Raw genomic sequence first — 17,549 nt, 5'->3', positions numbered from 1 at the left:
ACCAGTAAGTTCGGAGTAGACGGCATACATGGGTATATACTGTCTTAGTGAGCTCAGTAGGAGACAAGGGACTGACTCAGGCACATAGTGGTTGAAAGAGTATGCATGTAGTACGCCGGGTGGTGCCTCACATGAATGTAGGAGAAAATGAAGTATTAACCAGATGACTGTCAATCGAAACAAGAAGTGCAAAACTGAGACTGTTCTTTATCATTTTTACAAGTATTAATGAGGACATCATTGATATCATGAAATCAGCCAATACCTGCACGGGAATTAGCTGCCACATGGCCGGTACTGCCAGGTTGCACTGTCAGTTGAAGCTTAGTTGAAAAGCAAGCACTTTTTAGCTGTATGTGACAAGAAATTGTAAGTACCCTGCTGGATGCAGTACAATAATAATACTATATGGCTCGCATGTTCACAGGAGTCCTGACTACAAATAGACAACATTTTATGATTATGTTCAAGAAAAGAAGTGTTGTAGCGCCCCTTTAATCAGCAAATGATTTTCCATAAGCTAGGCTTCATGGCTGAGAATCAAAATTTTCTAGAAAAAAAATGGCATTAGCAAAATTATGTTTTAATTAAATGTGAAGTTGAACAGCCTTTTATACAGGACAAAGTATTTGACTAGACCACAGCAAAACTTTTTTTAGCAAATGATCGATCTATATGGCACATAATCTATAATAGACAGGGTAACATTTATTTTACCGTGCTTCAGCAGCAAGCCTGAGAAGTGATGTCATCCGCTTTTCTGTCCTTGCGACACTAAGTGAGCCACATCTTCTCCATCCTAAAGACACCAGCAAAGATTAAGTGCAAATTCAAGTTGGCAATTTATGACAAGTAATATCATCATAGAAAATATATGTAGTGATGAAATTGAATGGGTAAATGACAAACCATGTCAATGCAGTCCCAGTACCACATTTTTCAGGCTGCAGTTTTGATCTGTACATTTTCAAATTATAGTAATTTTACATGGTGCAGATTACCTAGCGATGCAAACTCTACATAATTTTTTAAAGATCATAGGCACGGTTAATGAAAACAAGGCCCAACCAACCTTAGTAAGCAAGGCCATATTCCTAAATATGGTATATAAAGTAACTCTACACTATATACCACATAAAGTATAATTACATGTAGTCTAAAAAAGACCCAAGGGTCTTAATATTTGTCAATACATTTTTGCTTACTTACTGTACAGTGGTTTAAACCATCAAAGAAAGGCTGCTTCTGCACAAAATTTGTCTCTGTGGAATACATAATGGGCGGAGACTGCAGCATGATAAACACGACACTCAGAACAGAGCACTCAGAAACAAAGTAAGGTTGCACTACACAGAAACTGCTGTAACACAGTAAAGACTAAGAATATAAAATTGCCAAATCTCCTATACAATCGGTGATAGTCAGACAATAACTATGCACAGTTTAATGCGTGCGCTAAATCTGTTGGCATTTTCTTTATGTGAGAAGAGTTAGAAGAAATGAGGGCCATGTTAAGTAATGCTAACAGGGAGGAGAAATGTCCCTGTGAAAATAATGGAGGACTAGCCAGCATTTAAAATGTCATGGGACATTAATGTTACAATGTCATTTAGGCTGAAGAAAAAGGGGGGAAAAAAACATAAAAGCAATATAGCAACCAGTTATGCCCCATTTGTCAGCATTTTTTTTTTAGGTGTAGCACTGCACCATGGCTAGCAGCGTAGTGAAGTAGTGGCTTTCCTCTAGTTTCACTGGCATTTGTGTGTGCACAAGTGCAGCTGAGCCTTGAACAAGCATTAATGAGTTCCGCTCCTGACCATCACAACAGCTCTAAGTTGGCAATCGCTGCTGTATCCATATGGCACCAAGGCAATCTGGTCCACAGCCGTTACTCATAGAAAACAAATAGAAATACAGTAAAACCTCGATGATAAGATCACAGCTCGTACGAATTTCGGGGTGATACGAATTTTTCTGTGGTCCCGGCCAAGGCCCATTAGCCTGCAAAGCAGGGGCATAGGCAGAAATTTTTTTCGGGGGGGCGGGGGGGGGGGGGCACGGGCCCAGCGTGCCCCCCCCCCCCCTGGCTACGCCACTGCTGCAATGTATTGGAGTACGATTGTTGTGAACCGATTTGCACCCCGCGACGTTTGATACGAACGTACGCCAGCGCACAGGTATGAACAGGTGCTGCCCAAGCTGTCGCGAAAGACGCGGCACTCACACGCGGGCACGGGCATGCACGCTGCACGACCATCAACGGTGTGTCGTTGCCTCCGAGATAATGCGCGCAAATCTTGGAGGCCTTTATGCGCCTTCGCATTTAGATTACAGATGACGTTGACGTCGCGCTTTTTTTTTTCGACGCATTGACGCATGCTCCTGTGCTCGAGGTAGCAGCGTCTTTGTAGTGTGTTAACACGTGCCTGCCAGGTCGATGCAAGCCATGTCCCCGCAGTCAGACGTTCTATTAAACAAGACAAACTTGGGCTGAGGGTCCGTCATGAAGTCCCATGAAACGTGGACAAATACCCCAAGAGACAAAGCGGACGGTCTTGGCGAAGGAGCTTGGTCTCTATCTATCGCGTGCGAAGCACTTAAGTGACTTTCGCCACAGTACTCTGGTGTCATGCAGAAAATCGTAGTAAGATTAGGAAGGGGCTACTAGCGGTCACGGGGCACAACACATCTGATTCATTAATTACACACGCACGCATGCACTGTATATTTACGAGTGCAAGTATGATCGTTGACGTCTAAAAACTTTGCTGGCAATCATACAGAGCTGTTCATGACGTCGCTGCGGCTCTGAGAAACACTAAATCAAAACGTATGCGAACTTTCTTTTTGTCGCATACTAATTTTTCATGTTTTCCGGTGATACGAATATTTTTGGTAACCCCGCGAGATTCGTATCACCGAGGCTTTACTGTAGTATGTTCCTTTCAGCAATTTGTTTCATTCAATTGTGTAAACCAGACTATTTGCACTGAAAACAACACTACTCAACTGCTCAAAAACAGCTTTGAACATGGTATGAACCTCATTATTAGCAAACTTGCTCGACTTAATACATACAAATTCATTCATCCAACCACTTTACTGGTATGTTGATCATTGATCAATTAATCATTCCAGATTTTTATGATTCTATATGCTAATCTTAAAATATTGCTTATTGCTGAAATAAGTATAAGATGAAGCACCACGATTTGGCTTCTTCTACTGTTTGTCAAAGTGAACCCTGAGCAATAACAGCAGCTGACCCTCTGCCACTCACTCAAAATGTGCAAAAAACATGTCAAGTGAAATTTTATGTAAACCTCCATCATTTGTTTGAACCAATGTTTGCTTGGGTTTTATCATCTACAAAAGGTTTGCTTGTTTGCACAAAATAAATATAAAGCTTGCCTCTCAACTTAATGGGTAAGCATTCTTAGGCCACTTCCCAGCAAATCTGTCCATCATGCCTTTCCCATAGAAATGCATAGAGCTGAGCAGAAAATGCACGAGAGGCTTATAACGGTACATAGTGAATACCATAGTGGTACGACTTATAGTGGTACGACTTACCAAGTGTGTCAGGGCTCGAAACCTTGACATTATGAGCATGTCCAAATAAATAAACAGATAAAGAAAGAAAGGAAAGAACGTTGCTGGCGATGGCATCTGAGCCTACCACCTCACTCTCAGAATCCAAGTGGTTTAAACAGCCCCACTAACAGAGGGTCAATATATATGAACCATTTGTCGTGGCAACGGTGGCATACGAACACTGAATGGCAGCGGGAGTATTGACTGTGACTACAGCAAAAAGATAACTATACTAGAGGCACAGAGGAGTATGTGTAAGCATTGTGGCACTTGCTCATCTCCATGTGGACATTGTATAGTAGTTTGAACAAGCAAAACAAAGACAGCAATGACAAAACAGAATAGCAGCAGCATCAAAGACAACGAATATGAGCAAGTGGTCCAATGTGTACACCAAGTTTGACAACTGCAGTGAAGTTTCTGCACAATATTTCTGTTGTGAAATACACTGCCTGATGACAATGTCAGAATAACTCTGCAGTAACAATCTTCATTAATGACAATGTATAATTAAGATCACCATCCAAGCATTCCATACGGATGGTTAACCAGCGAAGCTGAAACACTTGGCCCTGGTGTTTATCACTTGGTTAATCCTGACAGTTCACTGAATTCTTTCTCAATAAGTGGTTATGTCTGTCCAGAAATCTTACTTGGTGTCTGCAGCTGGTGTGTTTACTTCCTCATTTTTAGTGAACCAGTAATGAGTACCCATGAAACACGAAACCTCTATAAAACGTCTTTAAAACGTTTAAAACCTCTATAAAATGTTTTATAGAGGTTTTGTGTTTCATGGGTAAGGGCCCTAGCTTCACCCCCACCCCCCAAAAAATTGTCCATATAAATATATTATGCTACCAGGAAGATTCATTTCAAAACTAATATAAAACTATTCATGAAATAGTATTTAAAAAGTGACATAATTTACACAGTGCGATTTTTACCGAAAATAATTACTAACAAATAGGTGTTTTCCTCAAATAGTTAAGGTTTTCAGCAAGTGGCCCCACCCCCCCCAAAAAAATATTCCTGGCTGCAGGCTTGGCCTGTAGACTTACTGTCACCAATGTCTCTTTATATTTGAAATACTATACTTGCTGAACTCATATATAATGAACCCAAATGATGCAAATTATTTGCTATGTCAAACATGAAAACTTACTAATACTCATGTAAATAAACTATCTCATAACAAACTGGACACAAGATATACTGACATTGGGGCATCCACTGTGAGTGCCACAAAGGAAAGAAGAAATAGATGGAAAGACAGGGAGGTTAACCAGTTATTAGACCCAGTGGCTACCCTACAGTGCCACCAACCTTTGAATGTGAGCAGAAAATTTGGCCAACGCTTAAGATGCACTTTCTGTGATAGTGAGTGAGTGAGAACTTTATTGTGGTCCAAAAGTGGCAGAAGCTGAATGCGACTGGAGGTCCCGCTAGCTCAGCCAGGTGGCTCCACCCAGGAAGGTGCCGGAAGCTGGAGCCTCTCGCGATGTCCCGGGCCCTCTGGACTGCCAGGAGTTGGTCGTTGAGTTCCATGCTGCGCATGGCAGCCTCCCAGGCGGGTTTGTCTGATAATCCTGACCCCGAATTAAAGGGGCACAGCCAGAGCATGTGTTCGAAATTGCAGTGCTTGTGATTACAGTGCTGACAGTGAGGTGATAAGTCTGGATCGATTCTGTTTAGCATGGCTGGAGTGATGTACGTGTTTGTCCGTAGTTGTCGTAGTGTGACCGCTTGCGCTTTATTCAATTTAGGGTGTGGAGGGGGGAAGAGCCTGCGCCCTAGTTCATGAGCTGAGGTGATCTCGTGGAATGATATTAATGGATTCTTAAAATCCATGCATCGTGATAAGTGTCAATGTTCCTGGATAAAAAATGCTACAGCATGCCTCCTAAACTGCACAATAAGCTATTCCACTGCCTATCGTGCCAGTGCTACCAAAATAAAGCAGCGTCACATGATCCAGCATTTGATACGCAAATGATGGTAGCACCAGCAGTCTTTAGTGGTGATGCTTGCACCCTGTATTTAACTATTCTACATGCATAAACAGGTTAACTATCACTAGGTTTGACTGCAATTGCATCCAAGTTCCTATAACAGTTCAGAAATAAGAACACGCCTAATACATCATGACTTATGACATCATCCAGAGAAATTTAATGTCATATAAAGGCTGCCAGATTCAATGTGGTACGAGAACTTGGGCATAAAGCTTCACACATGTCATGACAGTAGTAAAGCTCACTACCAAATCTTCTTCTAAAAGTAGCTGAAGAACAAAACACAAGGAGGACACATGACAACTGACTAACAATAAAACGCAGTTGTTAGTCAACCACCATATGTACTCTTGTGTCCTTCTCATGTCTCACTGTTTGGCTGCTTTTTTACTAGAATTATCAATGAACTTATGAAACTTATGAAAAGCAAATACTTTGGCAGCAGCGCTACAGTGCAGTCAAACCCACCAATAATATACAGCAGGAAGTACCAAGGTTTAATTGAGTTAAAACTTTTGATAATGAAGTCGCATCTGACACAAAAAGACGTCTGACAAAGATAGGTCCTCCTATCGAAATGTTGGCCAGCCTGCCTGAGGCACTTTCTCCTGTTTGTTCAACCTATCCCACTCCGTGTTTCCATCTGTCAGCTCCCATTTTGACTTTGCACTTCAATATATTCAGCATTCATTATAAGCATGCATGCCTATGCCAACAACTTTTGTGTTTAGTTCTATGTGAAAGGAATGCAGGTCCAATGCTTGCAATGGGCCAGAAAAAGGTCTCCAGTAAATTTTGATGCTTCATCAGAAGACTACTCAGCCTACGCACAACCCTTGAACAATACCAAGTCAAAAAACCACTTTTCCGCATTGTCAATATTTAACTATGCAATTGGTGCTGCAATGACATGGAATCAACATGTTGGTTTACCAGTCAACAGCAAATGGACAAACATGCACGTCACTGTACGTGAAATTGTCTTGAATTGTGTGTTCGTTATTTATAGCAGCAGAATACTCACAAAAATCAAGCACAGTTAACTAAAGCTTAGATTTCCCTCATTAAACAACTTACGTTGGTGTTGATTATATATTGATAAAGAGGCATGGCATTTATGGTGCAAGGGGCCTGATTATACTGAGCCTTGAGTGCATATCCAATGAACCGATGTGTGACAAGCTTTCATCAATCACTTATTGTGAGTGGGATTTGCTGTAAAATAAAACCAATAAAAATTCCTCAGTTATTTTCCTAACAAACATATGGTAGTATTTAGACAGCATATAGTGCAACTACTTTTTAAGGTTACAGGCAAGCAGATCATTGACCAGGGTGTGCCCTACAGAGAACGTGGGGGTGTGCAGTTGCTACCCTCTGTCACCTGGTTGGCTCAGGTGCAACAAGCTATGAATAAACAGGATTTTTTGAAACCACACTTAAAAAAAACATTGATGTTATGACCTTTGCACTATGTGAAGGACAGTTGTTTTTCCCTTTTCACACACACACACACACACACACACACACACACACACACACACACACACACACACACACATATATATATATATATATATATATATATATATTTAGGATGAATAACGAGAACTACTTCTGGCTACCGTAATAAAAATTGTGAAAGACTTCGCACTACACTCACCCCCGTGGCGGAATATGCCTGCTATAAACCAATCTCGAATTGTCCTGAGAGAGATTGTATGAATAGCAAATTAGCAAATAACTTCGCCTATCTTAGCTGAAGAAGTTTGCACGTCAGGTTCGTGTGTGTTGCGTAACAGGCGCAAGAGCGTCTGTGTGATTTTCAGGGCCTCCCTCAACCACCAGCTTTTCATGCAGGAATGTTCCCTAGAAAGCATACGCGGATGTACTTGAAGCGCGAAGAAGACCAAGGTACAAGAAGGTAGAACGGGACAGGACAAGCGCGAACTTCATACAAACTAAAAAGTATATATATATATATATATATATATATATATTGTGAAAGACTTCGTACTACAATATAGGAAACAAATATTTATTTTGCCCTGACAGTTTCGGCTGGAGGACCAGCCTTCTTTAAAGGATGTAAGTGAAATGAAACGGCCATTGCTGAACCCGCTGCACAAGGGCCGCCCACCCAGTTTGGGGGCCAGACAATACTTTCAAAAAAAAAAAAAGAGAGAGAGAGAGAGAGAGAAATTGAAAAAGGAAGCGAGAACTCACGAAGGAAGCAACAGTGACAAAACGAGGGAGGGAAAGAACAGCGGGAGGAGAGGCGGCGGGCTATGCCCGTCTTATCTTCGTACGGTAGATAAGAAGCGGCGTGAGCAAGGGGAAAAGACAAATGTCGCTTCTACACATCACACACGCGGCGTACAAGTTCAGATGGCTCGGTGGTTAGCTCGTGGCGCCGGGCCGCGTACACTCATACGACCCGCTCCAGCTGTGGGAAGACTCTGGCCACGATACAAGGCTAAATGTGCCCCCCCCCCCCTTCCTTTTCGAAAAAAAAAACGGAAAAAAAAAAGAAAAGAAGAGAGTGGAGCCGGCTGATACATGTGGTGACGACTGGGTCTGTTTTCACGCGCTCGATCGTTTCCTTAGCGTCCCGTGCGTCTGCACTAACGTGTGTATAAATAAATACAATAATTTATTAATTCCCTTTCTGGGCGCTACCACTGGTCACGGAGGCACGTCAATCGCCCAGGGCTCTCGTTGATTCCGTGGGAGAGTGATTTGAATTTGTTTATGAAACATGACTCCCGCTGTTCGCGCTCCCGTGTGTTCTGGAAGCCGGATTGTAGAATCCTTCGTGAGTTCTCGCTTCCTTTTTCTATTTTCTCTCTCTCTCTCTCTTTTTTTTTTTTTGAAAGTATTGTCTGGCCACCAAACTGGGTGGGCGGCCCTTGTGCAGCGGGTTCGGCAATGGCCGTTTCATTTCACTTACATCCTTTGAAGAAGGCTGGTCCTCCAGTCGAAACTGTTAGGGCAAAATAAATATTTGTTTCCTATATTGTAGTACGAAGTCTTTCACAACACACACACACACACACACACACACACACACACACACACACACACACACACACACACACACACACACACACACACACACACACACACACACACACACACACACACACACACACACACACACACACACACACACACACACACACACACACACACACACACACACACACACACACACACACACACACACACACACACACAGAGTAAAACCTCATTAATTCGAACTCGGTTATTTTGAAATCCCGCTTAGTTCGAAGGATTTCTGTGGTCCTGTATTTTGAAATGTAAATTTGAGTGGATAATTTGAAGTGGCAGTCAGTACTAGCCCGGTTAATTCGAAAACTTTGGGTGCCATCTGCCAATTCTCGATCCCGATTTCACCGCTAATCCGCGGAAACGACGGCCTTTGGGAGCCACAAGGCAATGCACTGTAGCGATACTAATGAGTGACAGGTGAAGCACCCCAGCCTCGCAGCTGCCAGCGGAAAAAAAAACAAAAAACAAAAAAACGGTCTCGTGGTCAATTAAAATGGGCGCCTGTGGAAATGAAGACGTGCTTCACTGCAAGACAGCGGTGACACGCGGGCAGCATGTCGCATGTTTCTCGCAATGTCAGCGCGTCATGATTTACCCATTCTTTCTGGGAAAATAAAGGAGTTATTAAAGGACGGCCTGATGGAATTCACGATGTATGCGAACCTCCGATTGGCGGTTGTTCCGGCAGTTAGCAGCTGTCACCTCACCTGCTCCTCGCTGCGAGGAGAAAGTGACATGCTGCCCACGTGTCACTACTGTGTTGCAGTGAAGCACGTCTTCTTTTCTGCAGGCGCGCATTTCAGTTGATCACGACATTTTTTTTTCTTTTTCCTTTTTTTTTTTTGCGCTGGCAGCCGAGAGGCTTGCTGTTTCGCCGGTTTAGCGGCAAAATTGGGACCGGGGATTGCTGGAGAACATAACCCTTGGAGCCGCAAACTAGCAGGGACAGCAAACAACCACCTCTAATTACTTTGAGTAATTGTATGTTTTTTGTATGTTTGGTTAATTCGAAAACCCACTTAATTCGAAGATTTTTCACAGTACCAGTGACTTTGAATTAACGAGGTTTTATTGTATATATATATATATATATATATATATATATATATATATATATATATATATATATATATATATATATATATATATATATATATATGTGTGTATATATATATATCTTCAGAACATTCCAATTACCTTTAAGAAACTATATTTTTTAAATGTGAAGGAGACTAATTGAGCTGAACTTCCCTAACAAGTATAAAAAAAATGGCTGACTTTGTAAATACAGTACTTTTTGTATTTCGTAGAAAAACAAAAGAAGTACCCTTTTCTATAGAAAACACCAACCTCGTGCACAAACAAAAGATATCTATATAAGAAGTGTTATTACAGCTGGCTGTACGACATATTAGGAAGTATCATAATAGTAGTAAAATTCATACTTTTGCATTACGAGGATAAGGATAACCAGAAATAACAGGCCGTAATAACAGATATCTTTCTCACCAATGTCGTGTCCCGCATCGTGTAGCTCTTGATAAAGCTTGGCACTGGAGCGTGCAAGGATTCCCTCAATTGTTGGCTGGAGTTGGCCAACCAAGCCACTACTGCGCCATGTTGCGCCACACCCAATACTGCCAAGCAGAAAATTAAATTCACAAAATTAGCACACTTACGAAAACTATGCTTCCATAGGTATGTTATGTTGTATGTAGATATACCTCAAAGGGGTCATGAACCACTTTTCCAAGTAATGATCTAATGACCTTAGTATCGAAGTTTACTGCCTCCCGAATCGATTGCCGCAAAAATTTCTCGAATCCGTCAAGAAGCAGCGGAGTTACGGGGGTTTGGCGCATGCTTTCAGCGCTTTCTCTCTTTTCTCGTGCCGACGAGCGCACTGGAAGCTAGACAGGGAGGGATGGCACGGGGGTAAGAAGTTACGTCAGCGCGCGTCATGAAACGCGATCGCTCTCCCGCTGTGATTCACAGCGCGAGTGCGGCTACCGTGTAAAGTTAGCAGACTGAGGAGTGCGGCGCAGGCAAGTGGCGGCACCCCGTGGCAAGAAGCGCATCTCATCCGGCTATCGGCCAATAAGCATGCTAAGTCTCCGCAACGTCAACGTGCAGACAACCCGCCCACCGACGAGAGTGAGAACTGGCCTCTGTTTGAAAAGAGGGCGCCTGAGGAAATGGCAACTTCGTGCTCCGCTTGTGGCCTTTACGTGGTGCGCACGACTGTAATATTTTGCAGAGCAGTTCATAGCCGCGTCAGCTTTCCGCAGGTTGTGTTTTTTCAACAAGCCCAAGGGGTGCTTCATGACCCCTTTAAGTTAGAGAATTAAGAAGACTCTATAGAGCAACATTAAAGCTCTCCAGAATGGTATGTTAAACTACACTCTAGATTGTAACAAAATGGATACTTGTGCTAGTTTCCACCAATATAAACTCTAGACTGGTAAATAGATTGTGCTTTAAATGGTAATGCATTACTACTTCATAACATTTTTTACAAATTATAGTCTAGTTCATGAAAGGAAAGCCAGCAAATGTTGCCAGTATAGAGCTCTTGTTCATTTTCAAATGTAGTCCCTTCTTTATGAACAAGTAATGAACCAGCCTCGGACATATGCGGCCAAACTGCATGTAAAACAATGCTGGTGCAATAATTGCAAGAACGCATAGCCACTGCATGACACTGTTATATTTTTTGGCACACATAGCCTCTGTTTATAGTAAGAATTGCACATTTACACTTCAAGAAGTATTTATATAATCCAAAACTTCACATTTACTTTCCCGTCCTTTGGACCTTCACAGCAATGCAGATTGGCGGTACACTGCATGTATGCCCCTTTTGACCAGGAAAGATGGAACACATAGCTTTGACACCACACACCATGAAGACTGATTGTCACTCTGATAGATCTACAAATGTTCAATCGAATGGTAGGTGTCTTTGCACAATTAGTGAATTTTAATGTGGCGTAACTGTTCCATCAAGAAATTAACTTTTACAATAGCAGAAGAAATCAGTTCACTTGTGCATCTTACAGTGCACATACACAGCAAATATGATGGGAGGACAACTCTTTATTTATAATATAATTACAGTCTACAAAAGGTATTTTCTCAGTACACCTCTGCATTAAAAAATTAGTACTCACCGGCCTTTTTCAAGAACAACAATGTCTGTCCATCCACGTTTCACAAGGTTGTAAGCAATTGAGTTGCCTATCACACCAGCACCACAAATGACCACTTTAGCAACTGCTGGCAGAAGTCGCTCCGACATCTAATACAAGAAACAATTTATAAATATTTATACGCCAGGGAAAATACACTCCTGTGATAAAGGTCATACTTTCTGTTAGTTAGCACAGTGGCACAACAATAGCGTTATAATTATGAGAAGCATCATGTTCTCAAACAAATGGCTACAAGATGTTTGATTAAGCTCTGCCCTTTCTTCTTATATTTCTAGAAAAGAGAAGATATACAGAAAAGTGGAACATGCATCAGAAGTGGCTCGCTGTTTGCATAACCTGTTACCTTTAAGTTCCCACTTTTTGTAAAGCCCAAGTCACTTGTGCTATGTATAAATGAGTGGCAATATTGAGGTCCTCATTAAGGCCCTTTCTCACAATAGTCACAGCTGCCATAATAGCATTAAATACTAGTTTCTTAGCTACTTACAAAAGAAGCAGGCAACATTAATTAGTTGTAACCATAGGCATGCGCAGGATTCTCCATTAGAGGGGGCCAAGTTTCACCGCAGCCCACAACCCCGCCCCCGGCATTGGTCGATTCCGAAAGACAACAAGCTTCGCAAGGAGATCAAAATTGAAAATGAAGCAATGACCGTTTTCTCACAATGGACTGCCTTTGGTCCCCGAATTTCCGGGGGTAAGGGTGCGAACTAAACAGTTCTTAGAATGGAGCATCGGGGTCCTCATTATCAAAAACCCACATGGTTAAACAATGACAGTGCACGTGCGACTGAGTAAAGCTAAGAGGCAGTCTCGGCGCCCCCCCCCCCCCCCCCCGCCCTTCGCTGATTAAAGGGGACGGCTGACCCCCCTGCCCTGCCCCCCCCCCCCCATGTGTGGATGTCTATGGTTGTAACAGCTTTTAATTTTTTCCTTATAATCCTAAGAGATTTGCAATGAGCCATAAGTAGTGAAACATATTTAAAAATGATATCAAATAAACACATGAAATGCTACACGATGGCATTGCAAATTTGTCTGTTATTCAATGGCTAGTGCCCTCTGGAATAATACACTTCAGCTTGGCATCCCTACGCATACTGTGCCTATATCCAAGAGTCCCAGAGTACTCAAAAAACAATCTTAATGCTAAGAATCCTAAGTTCAAAGGCAATATATCTAAGTAATTGAACAAAAATTTAATAGTAAAAGCAACACATGGAGACCCCTTATATTCTATAGTCCCAGGTTCCATGCATTGCAATTATACTATTGTTACCTCCATTAGTCATTGTTGGCTCGTGGCTGTGGCTTAAATTAGGTATTCTGCCCAGGTAGTGGTGTTGGGGACCAGAGGTAAGGCATGAGCATAAGTTAATGATATAACAGAGTGCGAAAAGTGACGCAAGATAAGGACAGGACAAACACTCTCCCTGTCCTCTCCTTGCCCACGTCATCTTTGCATGCTGTTACATGTTCAAGCACAATGAACCAACTTGCCCATAAACACACATAGTTAGAATTATGTGAGAAGAAAGTTCCAGGTTACAGACTGCACAGAGGCAGAAGGAGGCAGTACTTAACACCTTAAAGGGAAGCTGAAGTGGTTTTTAGAATTTGGTAAAACTTAGTGGTTAACAAGGACCGACCTTATTGTCAATGATGTCATTTTTTTTTTGTGTGGTTTTGCAGCAGGAGCTTTAAAATACGCGAAATAGAAGTTTGTCTTGCTACATCTACGCAAACACACTAAAAGTGCGGGCATGGAAATGAACTAACCAGAACTACGTCATCTTTGGTACCTTTGGCAAAGCCGCACTGCACTCCAACGGAAGGCTCCCACCACTCACTAATTCAAACTAACTGCGAGAGTGCTGTTTATGTACCCAAGGCTCAAGTAAGTACAGAGACGCTGAAATTTCTGCAGCTGGATTACAATATCTGCCATAACGACAAACAGCTGAGCGCAATGTGAACAAACATTTCTCATATCTTCAACCAGGCCTCGTTACTAACTCCGGAGGTGCACGTTGCCGGAACTAATTGTAGAGGCCATACTTTAACAGTGCTGCTATTGCAGGCGACATGGCACACTGAAGATACATCACCGCGTTCACTCAGCATCTCAAGAAACCCTGCAGCTGCAGTGGCTGTTTTTTGCCAAAAAATGCTATTTGCATTCACTTTTGAGAACTCTCACATTGGTTTTCGAATTCAGCAGGGATCAACCTGTGATTACCAATTCCAAAGTCATTTTTATAATAAGTGCTTCAGCTTCCCTTTAAGGGCTTCCTTTTTTTTGACCACTATAGACTCATTTTCTGGCATGGTATACTTCAAAAACACGGTTTGAACACAAAAAAGTGCTTGCAAAAATGGGCAGAAAACCTAACTTGATTTTTTCGGCCCTCTGCAGCTATTTCCTTATGGAAAATCAATTTCAATAAGATCAATGATGATAAACTGTATATCATGAAAGACATTGTGAAGAGCTTGTCATAAGCCAAAAGTGATGATCCCTCATGATGAGATGTGATCATCATAATTTCTTAAGGGGTAAAGTGTGAGTTTTGAATTCTGTCATACAACAACCTATTGGCAAGAGAGGAACAGGTATGGTGCGGTAGAGCATTGCTGTATGGGGCAGAGGTAGCCAGGTAGGAAGAAAACAACAAAGATAGGGGTTCAGGTACCAGCAGACTCATTCATAAAAGAGGAAAGTTATCACCGACCTCAGAGTAGCATGGATCTACAAATGAAACACATACAGGTTTCTTGGACATCTTTGCATTTGAAAAAGTCCTATTAGTCTCAGGCCTTTCTAGGGCAGTAGCTCTACAGTCTAAGCTAAAGGGGGCTTGCAGATCACAGAGCAATGTCAAATTGACAAATACAAGATGTCGGTATGCGTAATATAACAAATCAGTTCTGTGGAAGTTCAGCTCTCCAAGGTAAAGGAAGTCTGTGAAAGGGTAAAAATCTGCTAGCCTCCTGGTTAGCTCACATAGCAGACCATGGCAAGGCATTGCCTTGTGTACAATGCCCAGATGAAAAGTTCTTTTGTAGCTTCATGCTACAGGTAGATGAAGATTCTTTTCTTTTCGTAAGACTTCCTTCAACTTGTGAATTTTAGCTGAACTGATTTGTCAGAATCACTTTAGAGGCCTGGTGATAGAAGTACATATGACTATGACTGCACTCATTACCAGAAACACCATAGTGCCCAAGCAAGTTTTAATGTGTAGAGATAATGATTAACGAATAAAATTCTGTAGTTTTGTGTGTCAAAACCACATGATTATGAGGCACACTGTAGTGAGGGGCTCCAAATTAATTCAGACCAACTGAGGTTCTTTATCGTGCCCTTAAATCCAAATATGAGTGCTTTCGTATTTTGCGCCTCAAAATGTGGCCATTGCGGCTGGGAATTGAATACACACCCTAACGCTTAGCAGCACAACACAACAGCAGCTAAGAAAGCATGGTGGGCAGAAGTGTAGCCAGAAGTTTTTTTTTCGGGGGGGGGGGGGGGCTTGTATATATATACATATGCAGAATTAACAAATTTCCAGGGGTGGTGAGGGTTCGAACTCCTCCTTCCCCCTACCCCCGGGCGAGATTTCAGTACCAAGAAGCCAGCAGTTCAGCGGGATCCTTGGCTAATACCACAGCCACAACAGCCTTTATTAACAGCTACTTATGACTTTACACTTTATTTCACACATATTTTATGTACATAGCTGTTAATATTGAAAAGGTCGCTGCAACAAATTTTAGTTTTCGCACAGTTTTGTTTAAACAGTGCTGCCCTCATCAAAAATATATTCCCCTGCCTAGTGTTCCACCCCGAATCAGGCCGATAGGAAATGTCTAGCTAGTTCAGGCAAAAACCATCCACTCTGTGGTTTCCACACAGGGATAGACAAGTGATGAGAAATCGTTGAACATGTAAAGTCACTGGAGCCAATATTTTGACAAGTCTTTGTCAATCCACTTGTCGCAACGTTGGCTCCAGCGACATTCCCTGTTCAATGACTTCTCATCACCTGAAGGTGTATCTTGTTAGGGTTTGACAAGGGTAGATTTATTTATTTTCATCATTTGGTAATGGTAGTGACGGTTACAAACCTTAGGTTTTCGGCCAAAATTAAGTCTATACACGACCGTACCGTTGTTGGGCGAATTGGATTGGTGTGGCACTTCAAAGCAATCTTTTCTAGCACGAAGTGAGCGAACTATTCCTTGTCTGGTTTTAACATGTCCACAGTAAAGTCCCCAACGATGATCGTAGTGGGAGCGTCACCATGGCTAAACCATACAAAGTGTGTGGTCATGAACTTCTCGATATCACAGTTGAGTGTGCCTGGAGGTATGCATACAATGGTTATCGCAATTCTGTCTTTCGTTTGTACGGGACAGACATCCCCACAGTCGGTGGCACTGTCCTTGCGGAGTACTTGAAGCCTGCGCGCTATGGGCCCGGCCAAGCTCACCTTTTTCATTGTTGAAGCACAAATAAGAACAACACATGAAACCCTAGCCATACACAGCTTCGCTGTAAAAGAAAGTGGCAAGCGTATGCCACCGATAATCCTGCAGCCACCTACACGGTTTCTTCAGTGGGATTTTTTTTCCAGGAAAAGGGGGCTTGCTACTTTCCTTGCCCCTGCCAGCAGTACGCTACAAGTTCTCGCCTTGCACCGCTAATGATTCTTAAGTTGTCACTCTGGGGTGCTGCGCAGCGACTCCCAAATCGAATAAATATGTTTTATGTCTATTCGACCTCAGTGAACGGCTGCAAGAGGATCGAGCAGACGTGTATCACACCTCCATTGAAGGTCATAACCGGCAAGTTGCGTAGCGCCGCGCTCAACAACAGCAGACTTACTTTCGGATATTTAATAAGACGGCTCGCCGACCACAGCTTTTCTCACAGTCCTCTGACACATGGTCACGAATGGCAAAGAAGCTCTATAGATGTAGAGTAGAGTAGATCCTTTAAACTGTTCGTGTTCCCATTGCACGCAACCCCGTGGGCACCTTGTTTACAACCGCTGTAAATATCACCACCATCCAACCAACCACCCGGCGCGCCTGCACGAGTGTACCAGAAAATCCAACTTCAGCAACGGAGTGGGCAGGTATTGTCTGTGGTTGTGGGGTGTGTTGGTATTGGCAGCGCCGTGCACATGCACCAGCCTGCGCGGTTGCATCATAACACATAACACCGTGACCGCGTAGCTTTGTAGCTTTTGCCGACCCTCCCCCCTCTTCCCCTTTCCAACAAGAAAGCCGCGGCGGGAAAGAACGTGTATTCAAACCAATGCGCTTCTTCAAATCATTCAAATTATGCTGGTAGGTCGTTGACACCGCTGTAAACACTTGTTGTTTTTACTGGCTGCATCACAAACCGTATATAATGATATAACGCCGAAATCTCTCCATAACGCCCCGTAACCCCCCCCCCCTCCCCCGCGGCCCCTTTTTTTTTACGCGAAAGTGTTCATGTTGGGGTCCACCGAGAATTGACGCACGTCATTTCCGTCACGGAACTGACGTCAATATACAGGCACGCGGGTAGCTCAGAACCTCACCACTGTGCCACAATTAATTTTTTCTTTATTGACACCATATGCCACAAACGAAAAAAGGTTGCCTG

General features: G+C 42.7%; 1 protein-coding gene across 1 annotated transcript in view; it reads right to left on the bottom strand.

Moving 5' to 3' along the window:
* LOC119404634 (pyruvate dehydrogenase phosphatase regulatory subunit, mitochondrial) overlaps positions 1–17,029 on the bottom strand; it is a 56,702-nt gene extending 39,673 nt beyond the window's left edge. The window contains exons 1-4 of the mRNA XM_037671212.2: positions 16,779–17,029; positions 11,849–11,976; positions 10,188–10,315; positions 718–799 (exon numbers count right to left, since the gene is read on the bottom strand). Of these exons, the coding sequence (XP_037527140.1) occupies positions 718–799; positions 10,188–10,315; positions 11,849–11,976 (338 nt within the window). The 5' untranslated portion in view covers positions 16,779–17,029. The remainder of the gene's footprint in view (positions 1–717; positions 800–10,187; positions 10,316–11,848; positions 11,977–16,778) is intronic.
* Between the last annotated feature and the right edge of the window lie 520 nt (positions 17,030–17,549).

This window comes from Rhipicephalus sanguineus, chromosome 1 (assembly GCF_013339695.2).
Source record: "Rhipicephalus sanguineus isolate Rsan-2018 chromosome 1, BIME_Rsan_1.4, whole genome shotgun sequence".
NCBI classification, from domain to species: domain Eukaryota; kingdom Metazoa; phylum Arthropoda; class Arachnida; order Ixodida; family Ixodidae; genus Rhipicephalus; species Rhipicephalus sanguineus.
The sequence above is the reverse complement of the archived record's forward strand: the minus strand, read 5'-3'. Positions and strand labels throughout refer to the sequence as shown.